Source organism: Macaca fascicularis, chromosome 20, assembly GCF_037993035.2.
Source record: "Macaca fascicularis isolate 582-1 chromosome 20, T2T-MFA8v1.1".
Lineage (NCBI taxonomy): Eukaryota > Metazoa > Chordata > Mammalia > Primates > Cercopithecidae > Macaca > Macaca fascicularis.
This window is the reverse complement of record NC_088394.1, coordinates 84,513,902-84,540,881: the sequence shown is the minus strand read 5'-3', so window position 1 is coordinate 84,540,881 and position 26,980 is coordinate 84,513,902. Positions and strand designations below refer to the sequence as shown.

At 54.6% G+C, this 26,980-nt stretch overlaps 1 protein-coding gene across 10 annotated transcripts in view; it reads right to left on the bottom strand.

Moving 5' to 3' along the window:
- Positions 1 to 925: 925 nt before the first annotated feature.
- Positions 926 to 26,980, bottom strand: part of ZC3H18 (zinc finger CCCH-type containing 18) — a 69,110-nt gene continuing 43,055 nt past the window's right edge. For 4 of the 10 annotated variants that reach the window (XM_074026762.1, XM_074026758.1, XM_074026761.1 and 1 more), the window contains 10 exons: positions 11,968 to 12,159; positions 10,729 to 10,854; positions 10,005 to 10,109; positions 9,322 to 9,465; positions 8,790 to 8,855; positions 5,891 to 6,051; positions 5,555 to 5,754; positions 4,818 to 4,914; positions 2,308 to 2,404; positions 926 to 1,794 (listed from right to left, as the gene is read on the bottom strand). In XM_074026762.1, the coding sequence (XP_073882863.1) occupies positions 1,596 to 1,794; positions 2,308 to 2,404; positions 4,818 to 4,914; positions 5,555 to 5,754; positions 5,891 to 6,051; positions 8,790 to 8,855; positions 9,322 to 9,465; positions 10,005 to 10,109; positions 10,729 to 10,854; positions 11,968 to 12,159 (1,387 nt within the window). In that variant the 3' untranslated portion in view covers positions 926 to 1,595. Of the gene's footprint in view, positions 1,795 to 2,307; positions 2,405 to 4,817; positions 4,915 to 5,554; positions 5,770 to 5,890; positions 6,052 to 8,789; positions 8,856 to 9,321; positions 9,466 to 10,004; positions 10,110 to 10,728; positions 10,855 to 11,967; positions 12,160 to 26,117; positions 26,387 to 26,980 lie in introns of all 10 variants that reach the window. The other 6 variants (XM_005592764.4, XM_015443059.3, XM_015443058.3 and 3 more) reach the window with 3 other exon arrangements.

The window sequence follows — 26,980 nt, the reverse complement described above, 5'->3', positions numbered from 1 at the left end:
AAAAAAAAAAAAAAAGCCATTGCTGAGACACATGATCCAGCTGCTGGGACACAAGATGAACTGTGTGGCCTGTGCTGTAGGAGGGACGTGGACATAAAATGGGAAACAGTTCCCTCAGGAGTGCACAGGCGGTCCAGCTGCAGTGCTCACTCACGCCCAGCTCCTCTGCCCACACTCTTTAATCCAGAGAAGAGTGGCACGGATGCAGGTCATGCGGGGAGCAGAAGTGCGCGTTGCTGCCTCCCTGGGGCTCCACTCGCAGCCCCGGGGGAGGGAGCTCTCTCTTGGGGGTCTCATCCCAAACCTCGTGTCAGGAAGCAGATGAGGGACACGGGTGGGCCACAGGCGTGGGCCCCACACTGCGGCTCCTTGCATCTGATTAAAGGAGGTGCTGGAGGCCCTGGAGCGTGTACCTGGGAGGCCTCTGCCCAGGTGCAGGCCTGTGGCTTTCAAGGTGGAGAGCAGAGAGCGACAGTGGGGGCTCCTGGGGGGCTCTGCTGGTGGCCCCTGCTGTGGAACGTGGCATCACACATGGGGCCTGGCTCAGCAGGTCTGGGGCCTGCACACGGAGCCGGTGGTGGTCACTGCAGAGGTGGCAGCTGGGCTCAGGGCTGGGAGTCAGCCCCGGACCTCTTCCCCTCCAGCAGCTCCATAGCCCCTGCTCGGGAAGGTACCTCCATCTCATGAACCAAGGAACGCCCAACCCAGCCCCACAAATGGAGAAACTGAGGTGCAGTGCTTCCCTGAGCTGGGGTCTGAAGGCAGGAGCTGCTCCATGGCCGGTCCTCCCAGGGGGAGTGAGCGCGCAGCCACACCCTTGCCCCCCAGCAGCTCCCGAGTGCTGGGCCAAGTGCAGTGCACCACACAGAGGCAGACGGGGCTGTGCTTGGGCAGAGGGCGCACACACCACAAGGGCAAGAACAGCTGCTTATCAAAATATTTTATTTTAGGAGACCCCTCAAAAAAGACCCTCCACATTAGACAGACGCCCCAACAATACCCTTGGCCTTTTTTTTTTTGGTCTTTTCTGTATTTTTTCCTGTTTAAATCAACTAAAACAATTTGATGCTTAAAATAAAAGACAGGAAGTATTTCCTGATGAGACTTTAGTCGAGAATATAGATATATTTCTGATCCGGGGGCGGGTGATCGGGGGCGGGGAGGAGAAGGAGGTGCCACCAGTGGTTCTCGAGGTTCCATTTCTCAGCTCAGGAGGGATCCTGGCTGCCTGGACCCGGGCTGGGGACGCAGAGCTGGGGCTCCACAGGCCCAGGCCTGACCAGGGCCAGGAAAGAAGACGGTGGAGGAGGAAAAGAAGGCGGGGCTGGCGGCTGGGGCTTGTAATTTACATGAGAACTGTGCTGGTCACTCGCGCTGTCTGTGTCTGTCCTGTGGGACTTCTGCTCTGGGGAGGGAGGCTGGGACTCAGCGTCGTCGTCATCTCCTGTGTGGCTTCTTTTCCAGCTGAGAAACTTTTTTTTCTTTTTTACTTTTTAAAAAGAATCACAGCCAAAATAAGACATTAACTGCAAAATCCAAAATGGCTGCGCTTACCCTATGTATAAAAATGCGTCCAGTCCGGTCAGGGGCATGGCCTATGCTTTCCCGGGGATCTTGGCCCGCTTGCGCGCAATAGCGTCCTCCACGGCCTTCAGCTGTTTCAGCAGCTCCTCCCGCCGCGACAGCGTGCTGGCCTTCCCTGATTTGGTGCTGGCGGCGCCGGGATCCGAGGCTTTGCCGGGCACGCTCGTGACCTTGCTGGAGCTCTTGGACTGTGGTGACAGCTGGCGCTTCCTACAAGGGGGTGGGGAAGACCTTGAGCCCCCAGAAGCCACGTCTGAGGTGGAAGCAGCAGTGCGGTGCCCTCCCTGAAGGGGAACTTCCACTGAGTGCTCAGTGGCCACCAGGAGAGGCAAGGGGCTCCCGGGATGGCCAGGGTCCCATTGCCACAAGCAGGCCTGGTCCTAGCCACTGGCTGCCGGGCTTTGTGGAGTAGAGACTGGGAGGGTCCTGGGCTGGCCCCACACAACCTGCTCTTCTTCCCACCTCCGTGCCCAGAGCTCTTTGCCCAAGGACATGGGGAGCAGAGGGCAGCCTCCAGCCTCGACCAGGGCAGGAGTGTGTGTGCGGGAGTGGGGTTGCCCTTCCCTGTCCCTGTCCCTCACCACATCAGCCCAGCAGGAGCTACAGGAGCTGGAGCACCTCCAACCTGGCCCAGTGCTAGCCCTGCTGCTGCTGGCCTCCCTGGGAAAGAGGCTCAGGCTAGCCACCCTCGGTGTGCCCAGGGCACATGCTGGGTCCACTCACCTGTCAGCCGGGGCTGCAGGGGCTTTGGAGTTCTGGCCTCTCTGTCGCTCTGGCTTCGGGGAGCCCAGTCTCCCACCTGACTTCCGGTCCCGAGAACCTGGGTGATAGGTACAGAGTGAGACCACCCTCCTGGCTTACAGGGGATGGCAGTGTGGGTGGCCTCACCAACACCAGGGACTCACTTCTAAAGCCTGAGGCTGCTTAGTTCACCTCCTTCATTTTTATAAAGAAATAAAAAGGGAAGAGCCAAGTAGAAGAGAAGAGACATGTGGACACCAAGGCATCCGGAAATGAGGCTGAGGCCAAACCTGGGCTCCAGGTGCCACCAAGCAGCCAGTATCTTGCGCAGAGAGACAAAACTCCTTCCTAGCTTTGAAGAAATTTATCACATGGGGCTTCAAATACAGAACAACAAAAAAGACATGGCAGTAAAGACATACAAGCAAAGCCGAGAGATCACGAGTGTCACTCTGGCAATGTTAGGAGGGAGGCGCGGCAGCCTAGGCAGGGTCCACTGCCCGGCGCAGGCCCAAGGCTCATGCGTGAACAAAGGTCTGCAGACCCCAGTGGCCCTGGTTCCAACCCCAGGCAAGGACAGCGAGGCTGTTCCAGACTAACCACACAGGACACTGCCCTGGGCTTAGGGACAAAGGTGAGCAGCTTCCTCTTCCTACGCCCGACAAACTCAGAGAACTACTCAGGAAGGAGTCTGAAGCCCCCTGCCTGTTCTCTGTGTCTGGGAGTGGCTGTGCGGGTGGCCAGGCCCCCTTGTCCTCTGGTTTAAGTTCCACCCATCAAAGCCAGCCAGGACAACCTCCCTGTCTTTCCATCTGGGCCCCAGCTCTTGGGGTGTGGTCAGGACGGCTGGGGGTCCCCGAGGCCCTTTCAGGTCTATGTGGCTCAGCAGTAACACAGACACCGTCTGCCCTGTCACTCAGTTCACAAGAACCCAGGAGGGTCTCCAGAGGGCACGAGGCACGTGGGTCCAGCTGTCTTCTGTCAGTCAGACTGAAGAGATTTGCAAAAATGGAAAAACCAATGCCATTCCTGCTCATTTGTTTTGGAAAATATAATTATATTTTGCAAAAATGACACGTGTAAGAAAAATACAGGCCGGGCGCGGTGGCTCAAGCCTGTAATCCCAGCACTTTGGGAGGCCGAGACGGGCGGATCACGAGGTCAGGAGATCAAGACCATCTTGGCTAACATGGTGAAACCCCGTCTCTACTAAAAAATACAAAAAACTAGCCGGGCGAGGTGGCGGGCGCCTGTAGTCCCAGCTACTCGGGAGGCTGAGGCAGGAGGATGGCGTGAACCCGGGAGGCGGAGCTTGCAGTGAGCCGAGATCCGGCCACTGCACTCCAGCCTGGACGACAGAGCAAGACTCCGTCTCAAAAAAAAAAAAAGAAAAAAAAAAAAGAAAAATACAGTTGCTCTTGTTGCCCAAGCTGGAGTGCAATGGCGCAATCTCAGCTCACTACAACCTCCGCCTCCCGGGTTCAAGCAATTCTCCTGCCTCAGCCTCCTGAGTAGCTGGGACTACAGATGTGTGCCACTATGCCCAACTAATTTTTTGTAGTTTTAGTAGCAACGTGGTTTCACCATGTTAGCCAGGCTGGTCTCGAACTCCTGACCTCAGATGATCTGCACACCTTGGCCTCCCAAAGTGCTGAGATTACAGGTGTGAGCCACCATGCCCGGCCTATTACTGTTATATTTATTTATTTATTTATTTTTGAGACAGAGTCTTGCTCTGTGGCCAGACTGGAGTGCAGTAGTGTAGTATTAGCTCACTGCAACCTCCGCCTCCCGGTTCAAGTGATTCTCCTGCCTCAGCCTCCTGAATAGCTGGGATTACAGGTGCCCGCCACCATGCCCGGCTAATTTTTTTTTTTTTTTGGGATGACAGAGTCTGTCACTCAGGCTGGAGTGCAGTGGCGCTGTTTCGGCTCACTGCAAGCTCCGCCTCCCGGGTTCACACCATTCTCCTGCCTCAGCCTGCCGAGTAGCTGGGACTATAGGCACCCGCCACCTCGCCTGGCTAGTTTTTTGTATTTTTTAGTAGAGACGGGGTTTCACCGTGTTAGCCAGGACGGTCTCAATCTCCTGACCTTGTGATCTACCTGCCCCGGCCTCCCAAAGTGCTGGGATTACAGGCGTGAGCCACTGCGCCCGGCCTAATTTTTGTATTTTTAGTAGAGACAGGGTTTTACCAGGTTGGCCAGGCTGGTCTCGAACTCCTGACCTCAAGTGATCTGCCCGCCTCAGCCTCCCAAAGTGCTGGGATTACAGGCGTGAGCCACCGCGCCTGGTCCTGTTACTTTTAAACAAACATTTAAAAATTTTTCTTAGTTTTAGTTTTCAATATCGTAATACTGACAGGCATAATCTGCAAGTCAGATGTTTTCTGGGCCCTCCTGCTTGTTAAGAGCGATGGGGTCTGAGTCCAGCTGCTCCGCATCCCCAGGCTCCCGCCCCCTGCCCTGCCCCCTAGGGGCTGGGAGGCTCACCTCGGTCTGGGGATGTGTTGGCCCGCTTGGCTGGAGGAGGGCTCTGCCTGTCCTTGTCTGATGGTTCATAGCGCTTCCTGCTTCCTTTATCAGCCGCCTGGGACAACCGAGAGGCTGGTGAGGATGGCAGGGCCAGGAGACAGCAGCTGTGTCCTCACCCCAGACAACATTTCCTTGCCAGCAAACTGCTCTGCTCCCAAAGGTCCCACCACATGCCCATCAGACCCTGTAGCCCCAAGTGAGGCCTCCATGACCCGGACCAAGGGCACCCCCACTGTGCACTTGGGGCCCCTTCATGTTCCATGGGAAGCACCCTGAAGGCCTTCCTGCTCCCCATGGGGGCCACTCTAGGAGGACTTGGGACTCCTGAAACCAGGCCTCTTAACCTTCCAGCAGAGGACAGCGATGTGTCCTGCTGAGGGCAGAGGACAGGGACTGAGGCTTGCTTCCTGTATTATGTTGAGACTGGCTGGCAGGGAATGGCGGCCACAGGCACAGAGAGAACACGCTCTCTGTCCAGAGCGAGGCCGGCAGCACCCGAACCTCCCCAGATGCTCACACTTCCTGGCCCAGGCCGGGAAGATGGAGTCTCGCTCTGTCACCCAGGCTCTGCCGACACCTGCAAGGCTCCACTGGCCCTCACTCAGGTTCTGTCCCCCAGGAGGAAGCTGTCTCAGGAAGCAAATGGACCCAGGCCCAGACGCTGGGGGAGCCACCAGCAGGGCCCTTGCCCTCACCTTATTCAACAGTGTCAACTTGATCTCCTTGTGGGCCACAAACGTGCCCTGCTGGGGCTGCCCGGGGGGTGCCTGCTGGGGGGTCGAGGGCTGCTGGGAGGACTTCCCCCCTGCTGGAGGTTTTGAAGATTTAGGTGGTTGCGTGGACGAATCCCTTTTCCGCTTTTCCTCTTTAACACCGTCTTCTTTCTTAGATTTTCCTACCAACGATAAATCTGCAGTCATGGGGGTACTGGTGATTTTCCCGGGGCCACACCGACAGCCAGGCAAAGTCTGTGCTGATGCCACCCTCCTGCCCTGGAGCTACTCCTTAAAGGTACCAGGGCCCCCGAATACCTTTCTCCTTCCTGGTCTGGGCTGGGGCTGGGGACCGAGAGCTGGCTGAGGACACGGGGCTAGCCAGGTCTGCGTACATGTCTTCCGAGTCCACGCTGTGTGCAGAGCTGCTGCTCGACGTAGCACTGGACACTGAGGAGACACTGCTCACGCTCAGGGACCTGGACACATGAGAACATCTCACCACAGTCCAACCACAGACTGGAGGGAGGGGCCGGCGGGGGGTGCTCCATGGTCCACGTTTACCCAGTGTCCATTTATGGATCATGTACCCATGGAATGTGTGATTTTGGGGGGACACTGGGCAGTTCCAGGGTTACACAGTAACGGACGTCTCTATGGCTGGGCCAGGGCCCCATTTCACTAACGAATGTCAGGTTGCGGCTGGGCGCGGTGGCTCGCGCCTGTTATCCCAGCACTCTGGGAGACTGAGACGGGCAGATCACCCGAGGTCAGGAGTTCGGGACCAGCCTGGCCAACATGGTGAAACCCTGTCTCTACTAAAAATGCAGAAATTAGCCGGGCATGGTCGCGGGCACCAGTAATCCCAGCTACTGGAGAGGCTGAGGCAAAATAATTGCTTGAACCCGGGAGGTGGAGGTTGCAGTGAGCCAAGACTGTGCCACTGCACTCTAGCCTGGGCAACAAGAGCGAAACTCCGTCTCAAAACAAACACAAATGAAACGAATGTCAGGTTGCTTGTTGTGAAGGGAAACAGGACTGAGCTGAGCCAAGAGTGGCAAGGATGGAATTTAAGCAGAGTCCCTGGCTTAGACACCCGCAACAAAAGGGTGACAGCCTCAGCCCACAGGGAAATTAAAACACAACGAGCTGTTCCGCACAGTCTCAGGGAATGCCTGAGGAACACGCAGCAGACAGACTGGAAACAGCAGGTCTGCAGCTCCACTGGCTTGCACTCAACACGGACACAGAGCACAGGACTGGCATCTGAGTCCGCCCTGCCCATGTGCTACTCGGGAAAACACCAATCACATCCCCCAGGCACGTTGGGTACCGCAGCAGGGAACGGGGGAAGGTAAGAGAACCATTTTTTTTTCAAAAGTCAGGTCTTTTAAAACATTTCAGACCTATCAAGAAACATTTTAGGCCAGGTGCGGTGGCTCACGCCTATAATCCCAGGAGTTTGGGAGACCACGGTGGGAGGATCACTTGAGCCCAGGGGTTTTGAGACCAGCCTGGGCAACAGAGCAAGACCATGTCTCTCCAGAAACAAAACAAACAACAGAAAAAAAAAGTTTGATGGCCGGGCGCGGTGGCTCAAGCCTGTAATCCCAGCACTTTGGGAGGCCAAGACGGGCGGATCACGAGATCAGGAGATCGAGACCATCCTGGCTAACATGGTGAAACCCCGTCTCTACTAAAAAATACAAAAAACTAGCCGGGCGAGGTGGTGGGCACCTGTAGTCCCAGCTACTCGGGAGGCTGAGGCAGGAGAATGGCGTGAACCCGGGAGGCGGAGCTTGCAGTGAGCTGAGATCTGGCCACTGCACTCCAGCCTGGGTGACGGAGCGAGACTCTGTCTCAAAAAAAAAAAAAAAAAAAGTTTGACAAACATATAAACCACCTGCTGCCTGGAAATGAAAGAGTTCTATGTGAGGAATCTAAGGACTGATTTAATACTTTCTTTCAAAACAACTAAACAGCAGAAATCTTTTTTTCTGAGACAGGATCTCTGTTGTCCAGGCTGGAATGCAGTGGCGTGATCACAGCTCACTCAACCTTGACCTCCCAAGTAGCTGGGACCACAGGCACACACCACTATACCCAGCTCATTAAAAAAAATTTCTGGGCTGGACGTGGTGGCTCATACCTGTAATCCCACCACTTTAGGAGGCCAAGGTGGATGGATCACCTGAGGTCAGTTCAAGATCAGCCTGACCAACATGGTGAAACCCAGTCTCTACTAAAAATACAAAATTAGGCTGGGTGCAGTGGCTCACACCTGTAATCCCAGTACTTTGGGAGGCCAAGGTGGATGGATCACCTGGGGTCAGGAGTTCAAGATCAGCCTGACCAACCTGGTGAAACCTAGTCTCTACTAAAAATACAAAATTAGGCTGGGCGTGGTGGCTCACGCCTGTAATCCCAGCACTTTGGGAGGCTGAGGTGGGTGGATTGCCTGAGCTCAGGAGTTTTGAGACCAACCTGGGCAACACGGTGAAACCCTGTCTCTACTAAAATACAAAAAATTAGCTGGGTGTGACAGCATGCGCCTGTAGTCCCAGCTACCCGGGAGGCGGAGGTTGCGAGACTGCGCCATTGCACTCCAACCTGGGAAACAAGAATGAAACTGTCTCAAAAAAAAATATATATATATATTTTTTTTCTGTGGAGATGGGGTCTGTGTTGCTCAGGCTGGTCTCAAGTCCTGGGCTCAAGCAATCCTCCTGCCTTGGCCTCCCACAGTGCTGGGATCACAGGTGTGAGCCCCCGCGCCTGGCCCACAAAGCTTTTCCATGTATTCTCTTCTAAGATGTTTTTTATCAGCTTCCCCACCCCTCCGGCTGGTTCCCTTGATAGCTGTGACAGGCCGTGCAGGCCCGGCCTCTGTGGCTCCTCCCCAGGTGCAGGTGCTCTCCTAGGTGCTGTGGCATCAAGTCAGCAGGGCAGAGGCACCTCCTCCTGACCTGAGTGCCCTTGAGTTTGTGAAGCTGTTTTTGTGGGGGAAGGGGGGGTCTCCCTATCACATGAATCCTGGCCCATTTTCTCCCGTGTCAAAATTTCGACCACAGCCTTCCACAGCCCCAAGGTGACTCAGACCCAGAAGGGCCCCAAGCCTGCCTGTGGGAGACAGCCCAACCCACAAGCTGGCTTTTTCGGGGGACTTCCTGGCCCCAAAGGGGAGGGAGAAACAGAGGCAAAGGGTGATGGGGACGACCTGGATCGGGAGCTGGAACCACTATAGCTGCTGCCACTGCCGCTGCCGCTGCCGCTGAGCGTCCGCCTGTAATACAAGCAACAGCTGGGCTCAGGGGGCGTGGCCTCCGCAGCCCCTCATGGCCTCCCCTCCCCAGCAGCAGCCCAGCAGCCCTGTGAGGCGAGGCTCCAGACTGGCCTTGCCACCGCCTTGGAACAGGGCCTGGGCCTGTCTTCCTTTAGGCACAGTGTTTTGTCAGGATAAAAAGTGCAGTCTCTCAGGGCAGCACCTCCCAGTGTAGACGGGGCGGTGAGGGGAAGGCCTGTGCTCCCTGCCAAGCTGTCCTTTCTCCTTCACGCTCCAGAAACACAGACTCAGGGAGGGGACAGGACAGGTTCCCGGGTAAGGGCTCACTGGGTGCTGCTGCTCGGCTGGGGGTGCCTCCCACCACCTGGCTCTGGACCCTGGCACTCTGGATTTCCAGCAGTGCCAGCATCACAGTGGCACCAAGAACATGGAAAGCCCAAAGGCCCATGGACACCGAAATGCTCACCTCCTGGGGGGGGTCCTGGCTGGCCGCTCCTTCCTCCTGGCTTCCCGAGGGTCTCCTGGCTTGGTGGGCTCGGGGACAGGAGCCGTGGTTTTGGTGGCCTGTGGTGGGGCTGGAGGCAGGACCGGCTTCTTCACTGACTTCTCTCTGTGAGACAGGGAGGCTCGAGCAGGGCAGGGCTGGTGGATGAGGCCCCGCTGGCCTACGTCCTCTTTAAATGTACCCACACCTCGGGGAACGACACCGCATGCTTGTGACGCTAAGTGAGCACGCTCATGCCTGGACACAGTTCCCACCCGTCAGCGTCAGAGCGCTTGGGAATGGCTTCAAAGCCCCCAGCAGCCCTTCAGGGCTCCCCTCTAACAGACAAGAGCTACAGGCACCGCCAGACAGTGGGGAGAGCAGGCTAACATGAAGAGCCCTGAGAACACCCGGCTGCTGCCATGTCCCCAGGGCTGTGCTTCATCCCCAGGGCTCCTGGGGGAGCGCTGCAGTGTAAGGGCGGCCTGGGAGAACAGGGGCTGTGCCCAGTGGCCCCCCAGCCCAGTCACCCTCTGGGAACAGCCCCCCCGAGGCATCCTCACCTCTTTGGTCCCAAACACAAATGAGAGATAGAGACGGAGGGAGGAGGCTGCAGCCTCTGGAGGCCTGGCCGGCCAGGACTTGTCCACAGGCTGGGCACTCACCCTGCTTTCCCGGGCGGCGGGGCCGGCTCTCCCTTGGTTCTGATGGAAGGTCTATGTGGGGAAGGTGTTGGGGATGGGGACGGGGATGAAGAGAAGGACCGGGACCTGGGGGAGTGAACAAAGGTGTGAGAAGAGGCCTGGGGGTGTTTCTTCACCAGCCCAAGCCCACTGAGGACCGACCCACCCAGACCCATGGAGAAGGCCATGAATTTCCATGTATGTGCCTCAGGTTTAACTTCAGTTCTGCACTGTTCTGGCATCTGCTAAACACACAGGCCCAGAGTAGACCGTGGAGTGTGGAAGGTGTCAGCAGACCCTGGCGGGCCCTCCAGGAGGCAGGTGCCACGTTCACGTGTGTGCAGGACGGGAGGGGACAGGTCCCTTGGCAGTGGGGCAGCAGAGCAGCTCCCACAGAAACACCCGCAGGACAGGGCTGAGTCTGGCCCCTTCCTGGAGGACTGTCCCTGGAGGACTGGAATGCCTCAACTCGAGGATCTCAGGCTGTGGCCCTCAGTGACAGCACACATCTACACAAGGACGAGGGCCCGGAAGGCTGGTGTTTGGCGGGGGACACAGGACATGAGCCCCTGGCCATCCTAGTTCAGCTGCCAGCAGGGACTTTCAATACCACAAGGGGCTACTGGTGCCACAACTAAAGCCACATCTGCAGGTACCCATGCTCCCTGCACCAGCGGAGGGCCCTGCATGGGTCCCGGGCACGTACCTGGACCGGCTTCCTGAGAACGAGCTGTGTCTGGAAGAGCGGCTGGAGTAGGAGCTGTAGGATGAAGACCGGGATCGTGACCGGGAGGAGCCGGAGCCGGAGTAGGACGATGACCGTGAAGATGACCTGGGGTGGGCGGGAGGGAGAGTGGTGAGAAGTGAGAAGGGCCCTCCCTGCCCCGCACGCCCTCTGCTGACCTGCTGCTCTTTGGCACAGACCTGAACGCACAGCTACACACACATGCACAGACGCACACATGCGCACAGATGTACACATGCGCAGCTACACGCCCACAGATACACAGCTACATATGCGCACAGACGCACACAGACGTATACATGCACAGCTACACACCTACAGAATCACAGCTACACACATGCACAGACGCACAGCTATACATGTGCAAGTTGCACATGCGCGCACACACAGCGCTACGCAGGCGCAGATGCACAGCTACACACATGCGTATAGCTGCACACGCACAGACACACAGCTACACACGTGCACAGACGCACAGCCATACACGCGCAGACACACAGCTACCCACATGCGCACAGATGCATACAGCCTCCCCCAGACACTCCCACCCCTCCTCAGTGGAGAACAGCATTTAGAAATCAAGACCTGGGCATGGGGTGTGCCTGCTGTTACTGGGTGTCGCTGCCTGAGTGGACAGAGCCAGGATGTGTGCGCTGACCCAGCTCACGTGCGTCTGTGTGTGTGTCTATCTGTCCCTCTGCACCCACTGTGAAGCCTGGCCTCCCACCCACACCTCCTGTTCCTGTGGAGCACCATGGGGTCCACCCTAGTCCCCTGCTTTCCGTCATCCCTCCCTCGGGAGCCAGGCTCCTGTGTGCTGAGACCAGGACTGTATGTGGAGGGGCACAGCTTCAGGTCCAGTCTGGAGCAACAGATGGACTCACTGGGCCCCAGGTCTGTGCATCCTCCCGCATCCAGATGCCCCTCCCTCCAGTGTAGCCCGGGACTCCCTGGGAGCAGTCGGGCTCAGTCGCCGGTGTCTCTGCCCCATTTGGGGTCACTGCATCAGTCCTACTTGGCATTGATGCTCTTTGCTGAATGTATAAATGCCGGGTTAGTCCCACTGACTGGCCTTCAGGCAATGACCCCACAGCAAACAGTGGGGCTGTGGTGTTCCCCACCTGACCCAGTGAGGTACACGGTGTTCAGCTGACGGCTCCGAGGTGCTGACACCCCAGCCGTCCCAGAAGCCCTCGTTACCTGGAGGAATTAGAGGCAGAGGCCGACGAGGCTGATGTTTTCCGACGCCTTCGAGCCCGGCTCGGGGAGACCGACACCCCGAGTTTCTTCTTGGGAGACTTGGATCGGCGCCAAGGGTCCTTCCACTCATCTGCTCGCTTCACCTGCGGCCCCGCAGTGGCGGCCTCCTTCTTTGGTGGCTCAGCTTGGCGGCTGAAATCACAGAGATATTAGCAACTCTCGGGCCACCTTCCGCTTCACAGCAATGCCATGTGGGTGACAGCAGTGGGGGAGACTACTGCTCTCGTACCTGGCTCAGGATCACCTGAGAAACAAAGAGTCCAGTCCTATAGGGGAAAACAGACCACTCACAAAACCCATCATCGCAGGGATGAGCAGAGCTCTCTCCACAGTCTTGGCGCCAGAGTCTGTTACTCAGGGACACCCAGGCTTCTCCTGAACCAGAATGGCAGTTACTTTTTGTGGGTGTCATTACTTACTTAATTTCCATCTTCCCAACTACGCTGTCAGCTCTGGGAGGGACAGGGATGGTGTCTAATACCATTTGTAGTGCCGACATACTAGTAGGTTCATAATAAATATTTATGAAATAAGCCCGGGCACGGTGGCTTACGCCTGCAATCTCAGCACTTTGTGAGGTCGAGGCAGGCGGAGAAGTTGAGGTCGGGAGTTCCAGACCAGCCTGGCCAACATGGTGAAACCCCGTCTCTACTAAAAATATAAAAATTAGGCTGGGCACAATGGCTCATGCCTATAATCCCAGCACTTTGGGAGGCTGAGGTGGGCAGATCATGAGGTCAGGAGTTCAAGACCAGCCTGGCCAACATGGTGAAACTCCATGTCTACTAAAAATACAAAAATTAGGCTGGTATGGTGGCTCACGGCTGTAATCCCAGCACTTTGGGAGGCCGAGGAGGGCGAATCACGAGGTCAAGAGATCCAGACTATTCTGACTAACACAGTGAAACCCCATCTCTACTAAAAATATAAAAAGTTAGCCGGGCGTGGTGGCGGGTGCTTGTAGTCAAAGCTACTTGGGAGGCTGAGGCAGGAGAATGGCGTGAACCCGGGAGGTGGAGCTTGCACTGAGCCGAGATCACGTCACTGCACTCCAGCCTGGGCCACAGAGTGAGACTCCATCTCAAGAAAAAAAAAAATTAAGGCCGGGCGCGGTGGCTCACGCCTGTAATCCCAGCACTTTGGGAGGCCGAGGCGGGCGGATCACAAGGTCAGGAGATCGAGACCACGGTGAAACCCCGTCTCTACTAAAAATACAAAAAAAAATTAGCCGGGCGCGGTTGTAGGCGCTTGTAGTCCCAGCTACTCGGGAGGCTGAGGCAGGAGAATGGCGTGAACCCGGGAGGCGGAGCTTGCAGTGAGCCGAGATCGCGCCACTGCACTCCAGCCTGGGCGACAGAGCGAGACTCCGTCTCAAAAAAAAAAAAATTAGTTGGGCGTGGTGGCGGGCACCCATAATCCCAGCTACTTGGGAAGCTGAGGCAGGAGAATTTCTTGAACCTGGGAGGCAGAGGTTGTTGTGAGCTGAGATCGTGCCACTGCACTCCAATCTGGGTGACAGAGCAAGACTCCGTCTCAAACAAAACAAAACAAAATAAAACACAAAACAAAACAAAACAAAAATTAGCTGGGCGTGGAATATGTGCCTATAATCCCAGCTACTCGGGAGCCTGAGGCAGGAAAATCGTTTGAACCCAGGAGGCACAGGTTGCAGTGAGCTGAGACTGCACTACTGCACTCTAGTCTGGGCAACAGAGTGAGACTCCATCTTAGAAAACAAATAAGAAACCCAACACAAATGATATTAAAGTGACCCCTTATATATAAATCTTTATCTGACTCCTTGAAGGGCAAACTCCTGAGAAATGGAATTAATGGGTCAAAGGAGACACACATTTTACAGGTTATTGGTAGGTTATCAAATATTTTTTCCTCATTTAGCCAGCAGTGTGCGGTGCCAAACCTGAGCTTGGTGTCACCATTAACAACCACAACCACCACCTAGACACAAACCAACCCAAAATCCTGGCAATTGTATAAGCAGAAAAGGGTTTTTTTTTTTTTTTTTTTTTTTAAAGAGACAGGGTCTCGCTCTGTTGCCCACTCTGGAATGTGGTGGCATGATCACTGCAGCCTTGAGCTTCCAGGCTGAAGGGATCCTCCCACCTCAGCCTCTTTGAGTAGCCAGGACTGCGGGTGTGCACCACCACACCCAAGTCATCAAACACTGCTTTAAGGTCTCCCTGTGTTGCCCAGGCTGGTCTCGAATTCCAGGCCTCAAGCGATCCTCCCACCCTGGCCTCCGAAAGTGCTGGGGTTATAAGCTTGAGCCGCCATGCCTGGCCTGCAAACATATCTTAAAAGGCTGTCGTAGCTCCTGTGTTACTGTGAGTGGGATTCTCTGCCCTATGTCTTGCTCACCTCCGGCTCTGCTGTGGTAGCATCTGCTTATGTCACATGACAACACATGAAACCATCAAAACCATCAGTGTTTATGTTTTCAGAGCTTGTTTAATCAACCATATGGCCGGCAAACACACCTGCTATCTGCTGAGAATGCAGGATGGGGGCAGCTCCCCACTTAACACTGACCTAAGGACACGGACACACGACATCACAGCTTCAGCTCCTGTAATCAGCCCAAAACCCCAAGAGCTATTGCCACATCTGGGAGTCTCCCGGAGAAGTACTCCAGGAAGAGGCCAACGCCTGTCTTATGATCCTCCTTGTCCCAAGCTACTGGAGAGCTACTTTCACCTTTATACTTCCTGTATACTCTCATCCTAAAAACCCAAGAGGAAACGGAGCACCGGTGAGCCACAGGGACGGGGGCCCTTCCAACACAGGGAGAGGCAACGGCAGAAGTCAAGGCATGGTCGAGACCACCTCCTCTTCGGGTGAAGCTGTAACAGCACGTGGAGTCCTTGCTGTGGTGAGGGGGAAGCAAAACAGCGTCTGCTTGTCCCCTGCCATGGCATGGAAATAAAACCAGCTGACATCCAGAGAGGTGGGCGGTGCAGACGTCCACAATCTCAGGGCAGCTCGTGCTTGCCCCCCAGGAAGAACTGCTCATTCCCTCTGGGGACAATGACACCGAATTTCCAAATGAAGATGGCCAGAGGCAGGCCCCACAGGGGTCAGTGAGGTCTCTCTTCTCTGGGCCAGGGCTGTGGATGGGCCTGCACTGTCTCGTCACTGCACAGTGTGCCCTCCGCTACCGCCGGCCGCACCACTTTCCTTCTGAAGTAGCTGCTTCCAGGCCCATGGAGCAAGGAGGTTCTATCTGGCAAGTCCATGTTCCCATGTGTGGGACATGGTGGTACTGATTTTAAACAGGATGCAGATAACCAGTTTTTTTCTTTCTTCTCTTTTTTTTTTTTTTTTTGAGACGGAGTCTTGCTCTGTTGCCCAGGCTGGAGTGCAGTGGCGCGATCTCGGCTCACTGCAAGCTCCGCCTCCCAGGTTCACGCCATTCTCTTGTCTCAGCCTCTCCAGTAGCTAGGACTACAGGCACCCACCACCACACCTGGCTGATTTTTGTATTTTTAGTAGAGACTGGGTTTCACCGTGTTAGCCAGCATGATCTCGAACTCCTGACCTCGTGATCCGCCCGCCTTGGCCTCCCAAAGTGCTGGGATTACAGGTATGAGCCACCGTGCCTGGCCCATTTTTGTTTTTGTTTTTGAGACACAGTCTCTCTGTCACCCATGCTAGAGTGCAGTGGCGCAATCTCAGCTCACTGCAACCTCCGCCTCCCGGGTTCAATTGATTCTTCCACCTCAGCCTCCTGAGTAGCTGAGATTACAGGTGCCCGCCACCATGATCAGCTAGTTTTTGTATTTTTCATAGAGAGGAGGTTTTACCAAGTTGGCCAGGCTGGTCTCAAACTCCTGACCTCGAGTGATCCACCCACCTCAGCCCAGATAACCATTTTTACTTTTGACTTTATTACTACAGTAATAATGACAAATGATTTGGGATCAGCTTTACGGTAATGATGCAAAATTTTTCCTTTTAAAAGGTGTTTTAGTTTAAAAAGTGGACGAGATGCACTGGCTCACGCCTGTAATCCCAGCACTGTGAGAGGCTGAGGTGGGAGGGTCGCTTGAGGCCAGGGGTTTGAGACCAGCCTGGGCAACATGGCAAAACCCTGTCTCTACAAAAAATACAAGAATTATCCAGGCACGGTGTTGTGCACCTGTGGTCAGTCAGGGCTGAGGCAGGAGAATCACCTGAGCCTGAGAGGTCAAGACTGCAGTGAGCTGTGATTGTGCCCCTGTACTCCAGCCTAGGCGAAAGGGCAAGAAGACCCTGTCTCCAAAAGAAAAAAATACCAGTAAAAGTATTTAAAATATGCAAATACATAACAAGCAGTATCTGGATACAGAAAATTATGCAAGTGGGGGCTGGGCACGGTGGCTCACGCCCGTGATCCCAACACTTTGGGAGGCTGAGGCAGGCAGATCACTCGAGGCCAGGAGTTTGAGACCAACCTGGACAACATGGTAAAACCCCGTCTCTACTAAAAATACAAAAATTAGCCAGGCCTGGTGCTGTGTGCCTGTAATTCCAGCTGCTCGAGAGGCTGAGGCATAAGAATTGCTTCAACTTTGAGGCCAGGTGCAGTGGCTCACCCCTGTAATCCCAGCACTTTGGGAGGCCGAGGCAGACAGATCACGAGGTCAGGAGATCGAGACCATCCTGGCTAACACAGTGAAACCCTGTCTCTACTAAATATATATTAAAAAAAAAAACTAGCCGGGCGAGGTGGCAGGTGCCTGTAGTCCCAGCCACTCGGGAGGCTGAGGCAGGAGAATGGCGTGAACCTGGGAGGTGGAGTTTGCAGTAAGCCCAAGATCGCACCACTGCACTCCAGCCTGGGCGACAGAGAGAGAGAGACTCCGTCCCCCCCAAAAAAAAAAAAAAAAAAAAAAAAAAAAAATTATTGGCCAGGCGCGGTGGCTCACGCCTGTAATCCCAGCACTTTGGGAGGCCGAGGCGGGCGGATCACAAGGTCAGGAGATCGAGACCACGGTGAAACCCCGTCTCTACTAAAAATACAAAAAATTAGCCGGGCGCGGTTGTGGGCGCCTGTAGTCCCAGCTACTCGGGAGGCTGAGGCAGGAGAATGGCGTGAACCCGGGAGGCGGAGCTTGCAGTGAGCCGAGATCGCGCCACTGCACTCCAGCCTGGGCGACAGAGCGAGACTCCGTCTCAAAAAAAAAAAAAGAAAAATTATGCAAGTGGCACAAGAATTGGGTGAGTCTGGGAATTGATCTGTGTTAAGTCACATCTATGGATTCCAAGAACCAAATATAAATGAACTGCACCCCAGCTGGTGTCTTTCCTCAGACCTGGGGTGGGGGCCCAAACCATGAAGATGGCTTCCGTCGGGTGTGCACAGCTCCGGCGGTCAGTTCCAGCGGCAGGTGTCTTGGGAGGCTGAGCCAGTGCTCATTAAGAAAGCACCACGTGCGAAATGGTCACGTGACGCTGTGGGGGAGGCATGGCCAGGCCTGGCCGGTCCGAGGCACAGAGCCAGTGCCAGGAAGCTGCTCCAGCCTGGCCATCTTCCTCATGCTCCCTCTACTGCTTACAGTTTCCCAAACTTTACAGAATCATTGTATCTCACATTTATTTATTACAGAAAACATCTCAAATGTTATTTAAGGATTTTTCTATTTCTGTAAAGAAAACCATTTAACGCTGTTAACTCCTACACGCTCTCAGGAATCTTCTAATAGTTTTTTTTGTTTTTCTTTGAGACAGAGTCTGGCTCTGTCACCCAGGCTGGAGCACAGGGTCAGCTCCCTGCAACCTCCGCCTCCTGCGTTCAAATGATTCTCCTGCTTCAGCCTCCTGAGTAGCTGGGACGACAGGCACATGCCACCACGCTCAGCTAAGTTTTGTATTTTAAGTATAGACCAGGTTTCACTGTGTTGGCCAGGCTGGTCTTGAACTCCCAACCTCAGGTGATCCACCCACCTCAGCCTACCAAAGTGCTGGGATGCAAGCATGAGCTACAGCGCCCAATCTTGTAATTGTTTTTATGGTACATTCTCATCTCCTAGGAAAGGCCTGGCTGATCCCAGGTTGGAGGGAAGAGCTTGTGGTGTCAAGACCCTGCTGGGAGGTGCAAGGAACAGCCCTGTGTGCACCAGGAAGCCACAGGACACGGCTGGGATGGGAACCACAACGAGAGAGCTGGGCTCAGGCCATGGTGCCCTGGAGTCCTACTGCAGGCCAGTGCCTCTGACCACGGTGCTTGTAACCTTGGTCCTACGGTGGCTAACAGGTGGTACCTGGGGCAATGGGGCTGGGACCATTGGGCATTGTCTCCACTGCACTTTGATGTGAGTCTCCAGGCCCCAAGGCTGCGGCAGAAAGCAAGGCTGAGCACTGGGACCCGAGGCATGTGCCCTTCTCTCAGCAAAGGATGTCACCCCAGGGGACATCCTGATTAGACTTGGAAAAACCAGGCAGATACAAAACAAACAAAAGCAAAACACACAACATGGGTGCCCCAGGACAGCCCACCACCAGCGGCTCAGCTCCTTCACAAGTGGGGGCCTGCTCGGGGGGAGCCAGTGTGGGCTGCGAACGCTTGCAAGGGACGGTCCAGTCAGGAAGGTCCGCCTCCAGCTGGGCCAGGACAGATCTGGAATTTGCAAGAACACTTCCCACCGGAGGGAAAAACCCTCCAGACGACCCCTGACTGAGGAAGCGACCATTCCCGCAGCACGGGCCTGTGCTGTCATCTGGCCCCCATTCCCCGTTCAAGGCCACGGAAGACTCTCTAAGGGGCAAAGGTCAGCTCTACCACCAATGCAAACACGCCAGAGACAAAACCAAGGGCCCGAGGCTGGCACACTCACAGCTCATGCCTCACCGACGCCAGCGGGAACGTGAGGCAACATGGACGCCAGGCCGCTACAGGCCCCGTGTCCAGAAACTCCAACCCAAGCAGCTGCCAAGTTTGGGGTCAAAGGTTAAAAAGGATAAAAACGCATGAAGGTTCTTTCCTCAATCAAAAGAGCTAAGCATCTGAATCAACACGGGAAAAGGGAGATGGGAGCCTACAGGCCTCCCCCGGCTGAGCCGGCTCAGAGGCAGCTCCGGGAGCACCTCCACAGCGAAGCTTCTCTCTCAGCTCGTTCCTGTGTCTGCTCTGCGGAGCCTTCAGCTACAGGCCACGTGCTCTGCCCACCTCCCTTAAAACGTAACAGAAAAAGCCCAAAGCAGATCTGGAGTGCCAGCCCCATGTCTTTACTTTTTGCAAAAAAAAAAAAAAAAAAAAAAGTGGAGTCCAATGGACAGGCCAGAACAGGCCTGAGTGGCCGTCACCTTCTCTAACTTGCGCAGAAGGCCACGTGGCCTCATGCACACCTGCGAGAGCCAGTCTCAGCGCAGAGCAGATACAAACACCAGCAACTGTGCCTTCTGTGCGTTAAACTGCACATGAAAATCCCTGACCCCACTAGTCCCTTACCCAGAAGGTTGGTCTAAAACAGGGTTTCTTAACCTTTTCGGGGAAGTCACAAATCCCTCTGAAGAAGACTGTGTAGACTGGTCCACTCCCAGCAGAGATCTTGAGACTCCTGGGTGCCTTAAACTGGCAGATGAGAGGGCTCAGCCCAAATAACTCAGGATGAAGCGGCGGCCCGGGAAGTAGGCGCTCACCGGATGGGCCACAAAAGGGGTGTGGACACTGTGGTGTCCGGAACTCACCAGGGAAGTGTGAGAATGGAGAGCCCCGGGTGACTAGGTGCTGGGGGCAAGTGCTTCCCGTCTCAGGGGTCCACCCCGCAATCCCACTGCAGGAGCCTGCCTAGCTCTAGCCCTGAAGGGGCACCCAAAGCCACAAAGGTACACCTGGAAGTTGACCAGCCTGGAGACAGCAGGCAGCCCAGACAGCTCCCGCTGGAAGGTTCCCAATCAGTGTTTACATTTCTAATGACAATGACTGGTCAAAGAGCATCATAATGACGTAATGAGGTGCCTTGGCTGTGAGCACACCCACTGGCCTAGCTACAAAGATTAGAAGTAGGTGTCACAAAAGGGACTGCCCCCGCCCCCCAGCTCTACAGATGCATTTGATAGAACTGATTGAAAGGTTCTGCTCTAATCATTTTAAAATAGCCCAGATGGAGGAGCAGGTGAGACTCAAAAGGCAAACCAGGTCGAAGACAGCGGCACAACTCCACCTCCAGCCGCAGGTCCAGGGGGAGCTGGTCAGGAAGTCCTGCCAGAGATCCCGATGGGGATGAGATCCCAACGGGGACAAGCTAGCCAGTCCCAGAGTCAAACAGCTTAGGCAGTAAGAGAGAACCTCAGGGAAGAGGGGTATTAGGCTAGAGATAAGGAAAAGAAAGGGCTCCCCCATGGACAGAGTGCTGGCCCTCAGACAGCTCAGGGCAGCGTCTCCTATCGAGGCTCAGCATTCTCCTTCCTGGGGGAGGCCCTCAACTCTACTCAGGACACCCACGGCACCCGACGGTGGCCAACTCTCGTTCCTCCTGCTGCACGCCCACACCCCTTGTGAAGCTTGGGGTGGTGAAGTGCCTGCTATAATGAGCTTGGGCTGCGCTGGAGACGAAACAAAAAGTGACTGCGCTTCATTAGGGTGTAGCCTCCTGAAGGCCTAGTCCCAGCGCAGACAAGCCGGACCCTGCAGAGCCCCTCATTCGTGTTCTGCTCAGTAGCTGAAGGCAGAATCTTCCCAAATGGATCTCCCTGGGCAAAATCGTGTCATCTTCCTCCAGTTTAGGTGAGAAAAATTCTTTCTATTCATCTGATGATTAAAAACTCCCAACCTGCCAAAGGCCCACCCATTCAATATGTCTCACTGCAAGGGGAATTCAGCTGCTCCTGAAAAGGCAGCCAGGCTAGTTCTGGCTGATAAGTGAGAAGGAAGCCGGAGCACTGGCTGGAAATTCTGCGCTGGGGAAACCCTTGTCCTCCAGGCAGGTAGCAGGCCTGGCAGGGTTCCCGCGAAGGTGAGTGAAGCCAAGACTGGGGACTCCCCAGCACCCGGAAGCTGAATCCAGACAAGCGACGCAGAGAACGTCAGCCCTGCTGCTGGCAGCTTGGGGAAGGGGCTGAGGGCAGCCCCAGGAGCACAAGCAAGTGCTTCAGAAGGACAGAAACGGACGTGAGCCTCACAGAAGGGAAATAAACCAGCTCAGAAGTAAGTGGGAAGAGCGGCTCGGCCCAGTTTGGTGAGAGAAGCTGTGTCTGATTTTAAGAAAAACTCATTTAGTACAGAATTTCCTGAACCCTAGCTGTGAGCCCAGATCAGGCTAGAGAACGTCTGAGCACCTCCCAGTTCCTTCCCGAATGTGAGACTCCGTGAAGCTGAGGGCTCGGGGGCTGGCGACGGCAACCTGCTGCCTGGTGGCCATGCTGGCAGAGTTACCCTCTCCAAGCCTCCTGGGATCCATCACCCGCTTTCCTCTGGGGAGGCTGAGCACACTGGACAGAGGGGCTCGGCAGTTGGGAATCTATCCTCCCATCCCACGAGTCACTAACTTGCGAGGGCCACAGCAGAGGAACACAGAGACCTTAGGCACAACCGCCCTCTCATACGTACCCCAAAAGTACACTCTCACACACAGAAACATCCCTGAGTTGGAAGTACAGACTCCTGACTGGGAAGAGCCCCCGGCTTCTTGGAAACAGGCAGAATACATGACTAGGGGCTGGGGAAGGGGGTCTGTGGCCAGGAACGTGTGCCCATAAGCCACCGAAGTGGACATGCTGATGGACTCACAAACCCAGAACCACACAGCACAGTGACCTTCCACGTGGATATCACTGCCTTTCTATGTCTCTGCTTCTAAAACCAAGGATCTGGGCTGCGTGAAAACCCCCATTTTATGAATCTGGAAAGCAGACTGAGCTGGTTGTTTGTAGAAATCAATCTGCAATTTTATCAACTTGTAACGATCAATTATGACATGCAGGTAAAAATGCAGGCTGCTACCAAATCCAAAACTCACAGCACCCCCAAATATGAGTGAGCACCCCCAAATGTGGATGAGCACCAACCTGTGCGGGACTCTGGGAGAGGCATGGAGGCTGCAGCGGGGAGCAGGGCAGAGGGTGATGCCCCAGGACCACCTGCTGCGAGGGCTCCAGATAGGTGGGCACTGAGGGCCATGAGGAACAAGAAAGTAGGCTGGCAAGCAGGAGGGGATGGGGAGACCTCCCTGTGCAGAGGAATCTGAGCAAAACCCTGGAGGAGGTGGAGGCAGCCTGTCCATCCAGGCAGAGGGAACAGAGGAGGTGAGGGCAGCCCCTCCAGGCAGAGGGAATAGAGGAGGTGGGGGCAGCCCGTTAAAGGCAGAGTGAGCGGCTGGGGGTGGGTGCATGGGGTGCTGGATCTCACCTTTGCAGTGGGGTTCCAGTGGAAAACGCAGCCTTAGGCTGAGTCCACACTGCAAATGCTGTGTGCTGTAGGGGAAAGGGCTTCTATCCAAAAAGGGCTTGAAAGGCTGAAGAAGACAGCACAATATCAAGGTCAATGCCAGTTTCTCCGTTTGGATGACCATATAAACTTCAAAATAACTGTAACATAAAAGGATTAAAAACATCTGAAGTATGTCACTTATTCTGAATGTTCTTTTTTTTTTTTTGAGACGGAGTCTTGCTCTGTCACCCAGGTTGGAGTGCAGTGGCGCGCTCTCAGCTCACTGCAAGCTCCGTCTCCCAGGTTCAAGTGATTCTCCTGCCTCAGCCTCCCGAGTAGCTGGGACTATAGGTGCCCGCCACCACGCCTGGCTAATTTTTTGTATTTTTAGTAGAGACGGGGTTTCACCATGTTAACCAGGATGGTCTTGATCTCCTGACCTTGTGATCTGCCCACCTCGGCCTCTCAAAGTGCTGGGATTACAGGCGTGAGCCACCGCGCCCGGCCCTGAATGTTCTTTGAAAAGATTACTTTGCCTAATGTTAGGAGAGTATGATAAAATACAGCACATTTAGGGAAGTCCATTCATTGTGAGTTGGAGAATGAAAACAGTCAAAACTGGGCCACCAGCTAAGCAGCAGCTACAGCCATGAGTGACCCTGAAACAAAGGCCTGCGAAGTCCTGCCTGAAAGCTGACTTTCAGAAAAGAGTAAGACGACTTGTGTTCCACTGTACATAAGAGCGGGTGTCGTCCAGCCACACGGACAAGATGATGTGAACGACGGGCTTGTTTCTGTCCCGTGGGTGAATGCAAATGCTTCCAGATCCACAGTCGCAGGTCCTGATGGCTGCCAGCTCTCTGAGGGGAGCGTGAGAACTGTGGCCCCTCCAAGTGTGGCCACTGTGTGGCTCCAGCCATGAAGCTGCCCACGCCTGCAGGTCTAGCAGAGTCCAGCGTTATTGGAAGGTGTAGGTCCAAATGTGGATTTTGATGAGAGCCAAGTCAAACAACATCCCTGAGTTGCAAGTACAGACTCCTGACTGGGAAGTCCTGCAGGCCATGACCCTGGAAGAGTCTTGGGCTGTTTCCCAATAAGGAAATGCCTTGATCTCTCCTTGCATTTCACTGCCACAGGGACGCTGACACAAACCAACCCTGAGACGGAGCAATGTTCATGATCTCATCGAACCCCTCCTTTTTGAGACAGGGTCACCCAGGCTGGATCAAAAAGACCTATGTGTAAGAGCTAAAACCATGAAACTCTTAGAAGAGAACACGGCAGTAAATCTTTATGACCCTGTATTAGGCAACAATATCCTACATGACACCAAAACCATAAGCAACAAAAAGAAAACATTAATTGGAATTGCACATCATATACCTGATAAGGGACTTGTATCTGGAATACATAAAGGACTGTTACCACTCAATAATAAAAACAAATTAAAAAACGAGCAAAGGATCTGAATAAGCATTTCTCCAAAGAAGATATACAAATGGTCGATAAGCACAGAAAAAATGCTCTCGTTATCATCTGCCATCAGAGAAATACAAATCTCAACAGCAGGGAGACACCACACCCACCGAGACAGCTGTCATCAACAAGACGGACAACAGCAAGTGGAGACAAGGATGTGGAGAGATGGCGCTCTCCTACGCGGCCAGCGGGAATGTAAAAGGTGCAGCTGCTGTGCACAACAGTCTGGGGGTTTCTCAAATCGCTAAACATAGAGTGACCACATGATCTAGCAATTCCACACTGAGGTACACGCCCAAGAAAAATGAAAACCTACGTCCACACAAAAATCTGCACACAAATTCACATTCACAACAGCCAAGAGGTGGAAACAACTCAATGTCCATCAACAGAGGAAGGGAGAAACACGACGCAGTGTGTCCACGGAGGAGTAAGGCACTGACCCACGCCACAGCGTGGACAAATGTTAAAAACGCTCGAAGGAAAGAGGCCGGTTACAAAAGGCCATGTATATCACACACTTGTTCCTACAAAATGTTCTGAACGGGCAGATCCCTAGAGACACAAAGCTGCTAAGAGACTGGGAAGTGTGGGCAAAGTGGAGAGTGACTGCTGATGGGTACAAGGTTTCTTCTTCTTCTTTTTTTTTTTTTTGACAGAGTCTTACTGTTACCTAGGCTAGAGTGCCATGGCACAATCTCGGCTCACTGCAACCTCAACTCAACCTTCTGGGCTTAAGCAATCCTCCTGCATTAGCCTCCTGAGTAGCTGGGACCACAGTGGCGCACTACCACGCCCTAACTTTCTGTATTTTTTTGTAGAGACGGGATTTTGCCATGTTGCCCAGGCTGATCTCCAACTCCTGAGCTCAAGCAATCTGTCCACCTTGGCCGCCCAAAGTGTTGGGATTACAAGCGTGAGCCACCGTGCCCAGCCTAAATTTTTTTAAAACAATTTTTTTTTTAAGATACAGGGTCTCGCTCTGTCACCCAGGCTGGAGTGCAGCTGTGCAAGGGTAGCTCATGGCAGCCTCCAACACCTAGGCGATCCCATAATCTTCCTGCCTTGGCCTCCTGAGTAGCTGGAACCACAGGCTCATGCCAACTCGCCCGGCTAATTTTTAATTTTCTTTTTTTTTTTAATAGAGATGGGGTCTTGCTTTGCTACCCAGGCTGATCTCAAACTCCCGGCTTCAAGCAATCCACTTGCCTCAACCTCCTTAAAGTGCAGGGATACAAGTGTAAGCCACCGCAAGGTTTCACTCTGGGAGACAAAAGTGTTCCCATATTGATTGTGATGATGGCTGCACAACTCTGAATATTCTAGAAACCACTGAATTGTACACTTTAAATGGGTATGTTGCATGGTACATGAATTATATTTCAAGAAAGTTGTAAGAAACACCCACAAAAGACATCATCCAGTACTCTAATGTCCAGAGGCCCATCCATTCTGCTCTTAATAGTCAAGTATATTTGAAGGAAAAAAACGGCTGTCCCGAGCCCCAGCGCCTGCCTGTCTCATGGGTCTTCGCTGTTCCCCCAGCAGCTGGCAGCAAGGATCATTCTGCACCCACTCCACAAAGGAAACGGCAGGACCCCAGCCCTCCCCTGCATGCTGGCTGCTGGAGCGCCTCCCCCTGGCCAGCAACACGGACGCCCCACAGCACCTGAGCCCAGTCCCAAGCTCCGGGGGCCAGGCGTGCTTTGGAATTCAGAACTCTGCTGAGAACAGTAACATGGCGCCCAGGATGTGAGTTACACACCATGCGTGGTATACAAGGGCAGTGTCTGTTAAAGCACACTGATGTTTGCATGTGGACTGTAAGCACTTTCACATCAGTGAGATCCCCTAGAACAAGAACAGCCTCCCAGGAGCTCAGGGCAGATGTCACCACCTTGGGAGTTTTACAGAAAGGCCCTGCGTCGGAGAGCTTTGGGTTTGGAACCACAGGTTCGGGCCGTGGGCCTGCATTCGTCCCCTGGGCTCCAGAGCTGTGGGCAGCAGAGTGGAAGCGCAGGTCGGGGGTCTAGGTACAGACTGCGTGCCGGACCTGCAGGTCGAGGGGCTAGGTACAGACTGCGTGCCGGACCTGCAGGTCGGGGGGCTAGGTACAGACTGCGTGCCGGACCTGCAGGTCGGGGGGCTAGGTACAGACTGCGTGCCGGACCTGCAGGTCGGGGGGCTAGGTACGGACTGCGTGCCGGACTCCCCACACCCCTGGGCTTCGGGAACCACGGTCTACCTTGGTGGCTGCGGGGAGCGGGGCTTGGGTTTCCCCTTCTCCTTCTCCCGCTCCTTCTCCCGGTCGCGGTCACGGTGCTGCCGGTCCTTCTCGTCCCGCTTGGCTCGCTCACGCTCCCACTCCTCCTTCCTCCGCTGCCGCTCCTTGTCGCGCTCACGCTCCCGCTCTCGCTCACGCTCCCTCTGCCGGCGCTCCCGCTCTCGGTCCCGCTCCCGCTCCCGCTCGCGCTCGCGCTGTCTGTTCTCTCTCTCTCGCTCCCGCTCCCTTTCCTTTGTTAAAAAGCCAAACACATGGGGACACAGTGCATTATTTGGGTGACTGAGGCACTGAAAGCCCTGGCTCCAACACCACGCGATCTGTGTCACAAAATCACACCTAAACCCCACAAACCTACACACAAAACGCCAAGTGCACACAACTATGGCTGAACTCTGCGGTGGAGTACAGAGGAGATGGCAAGAGAGAGGCAGGATCAGGGAGCACCCTCCAGTGGGGATCTAATTCCCAACTCTCTCCTTAAAACACAATGTTAAAAACCGGGTCAGATGCCAAATTAGAGCAAACACGAACTAGGAGTGAAATCATCCCAACCGCCAATTCTAGACTAACTCAAGGCAGCAGTTCTGCAGTCACAGCCCAATGCCGCTGGGACAGATGGCCTTCTGCCATGTGGCCTGGGCAAATCCATTCGTCCATCCAGAGACGGGAGTTCCAGGCTTGTCCCAGGTGGGTGCAGCCACAGCAGTGCACATGCCCTGCCTCTGGAGCAGAGCGGGCATCCAAAAGGCTGCTCCTGTTCTTCTAGTACAATCCTCAGATGCCCTTTCCAACTTTCTCTTTGCTCTTACTCATTCATTTGCTCT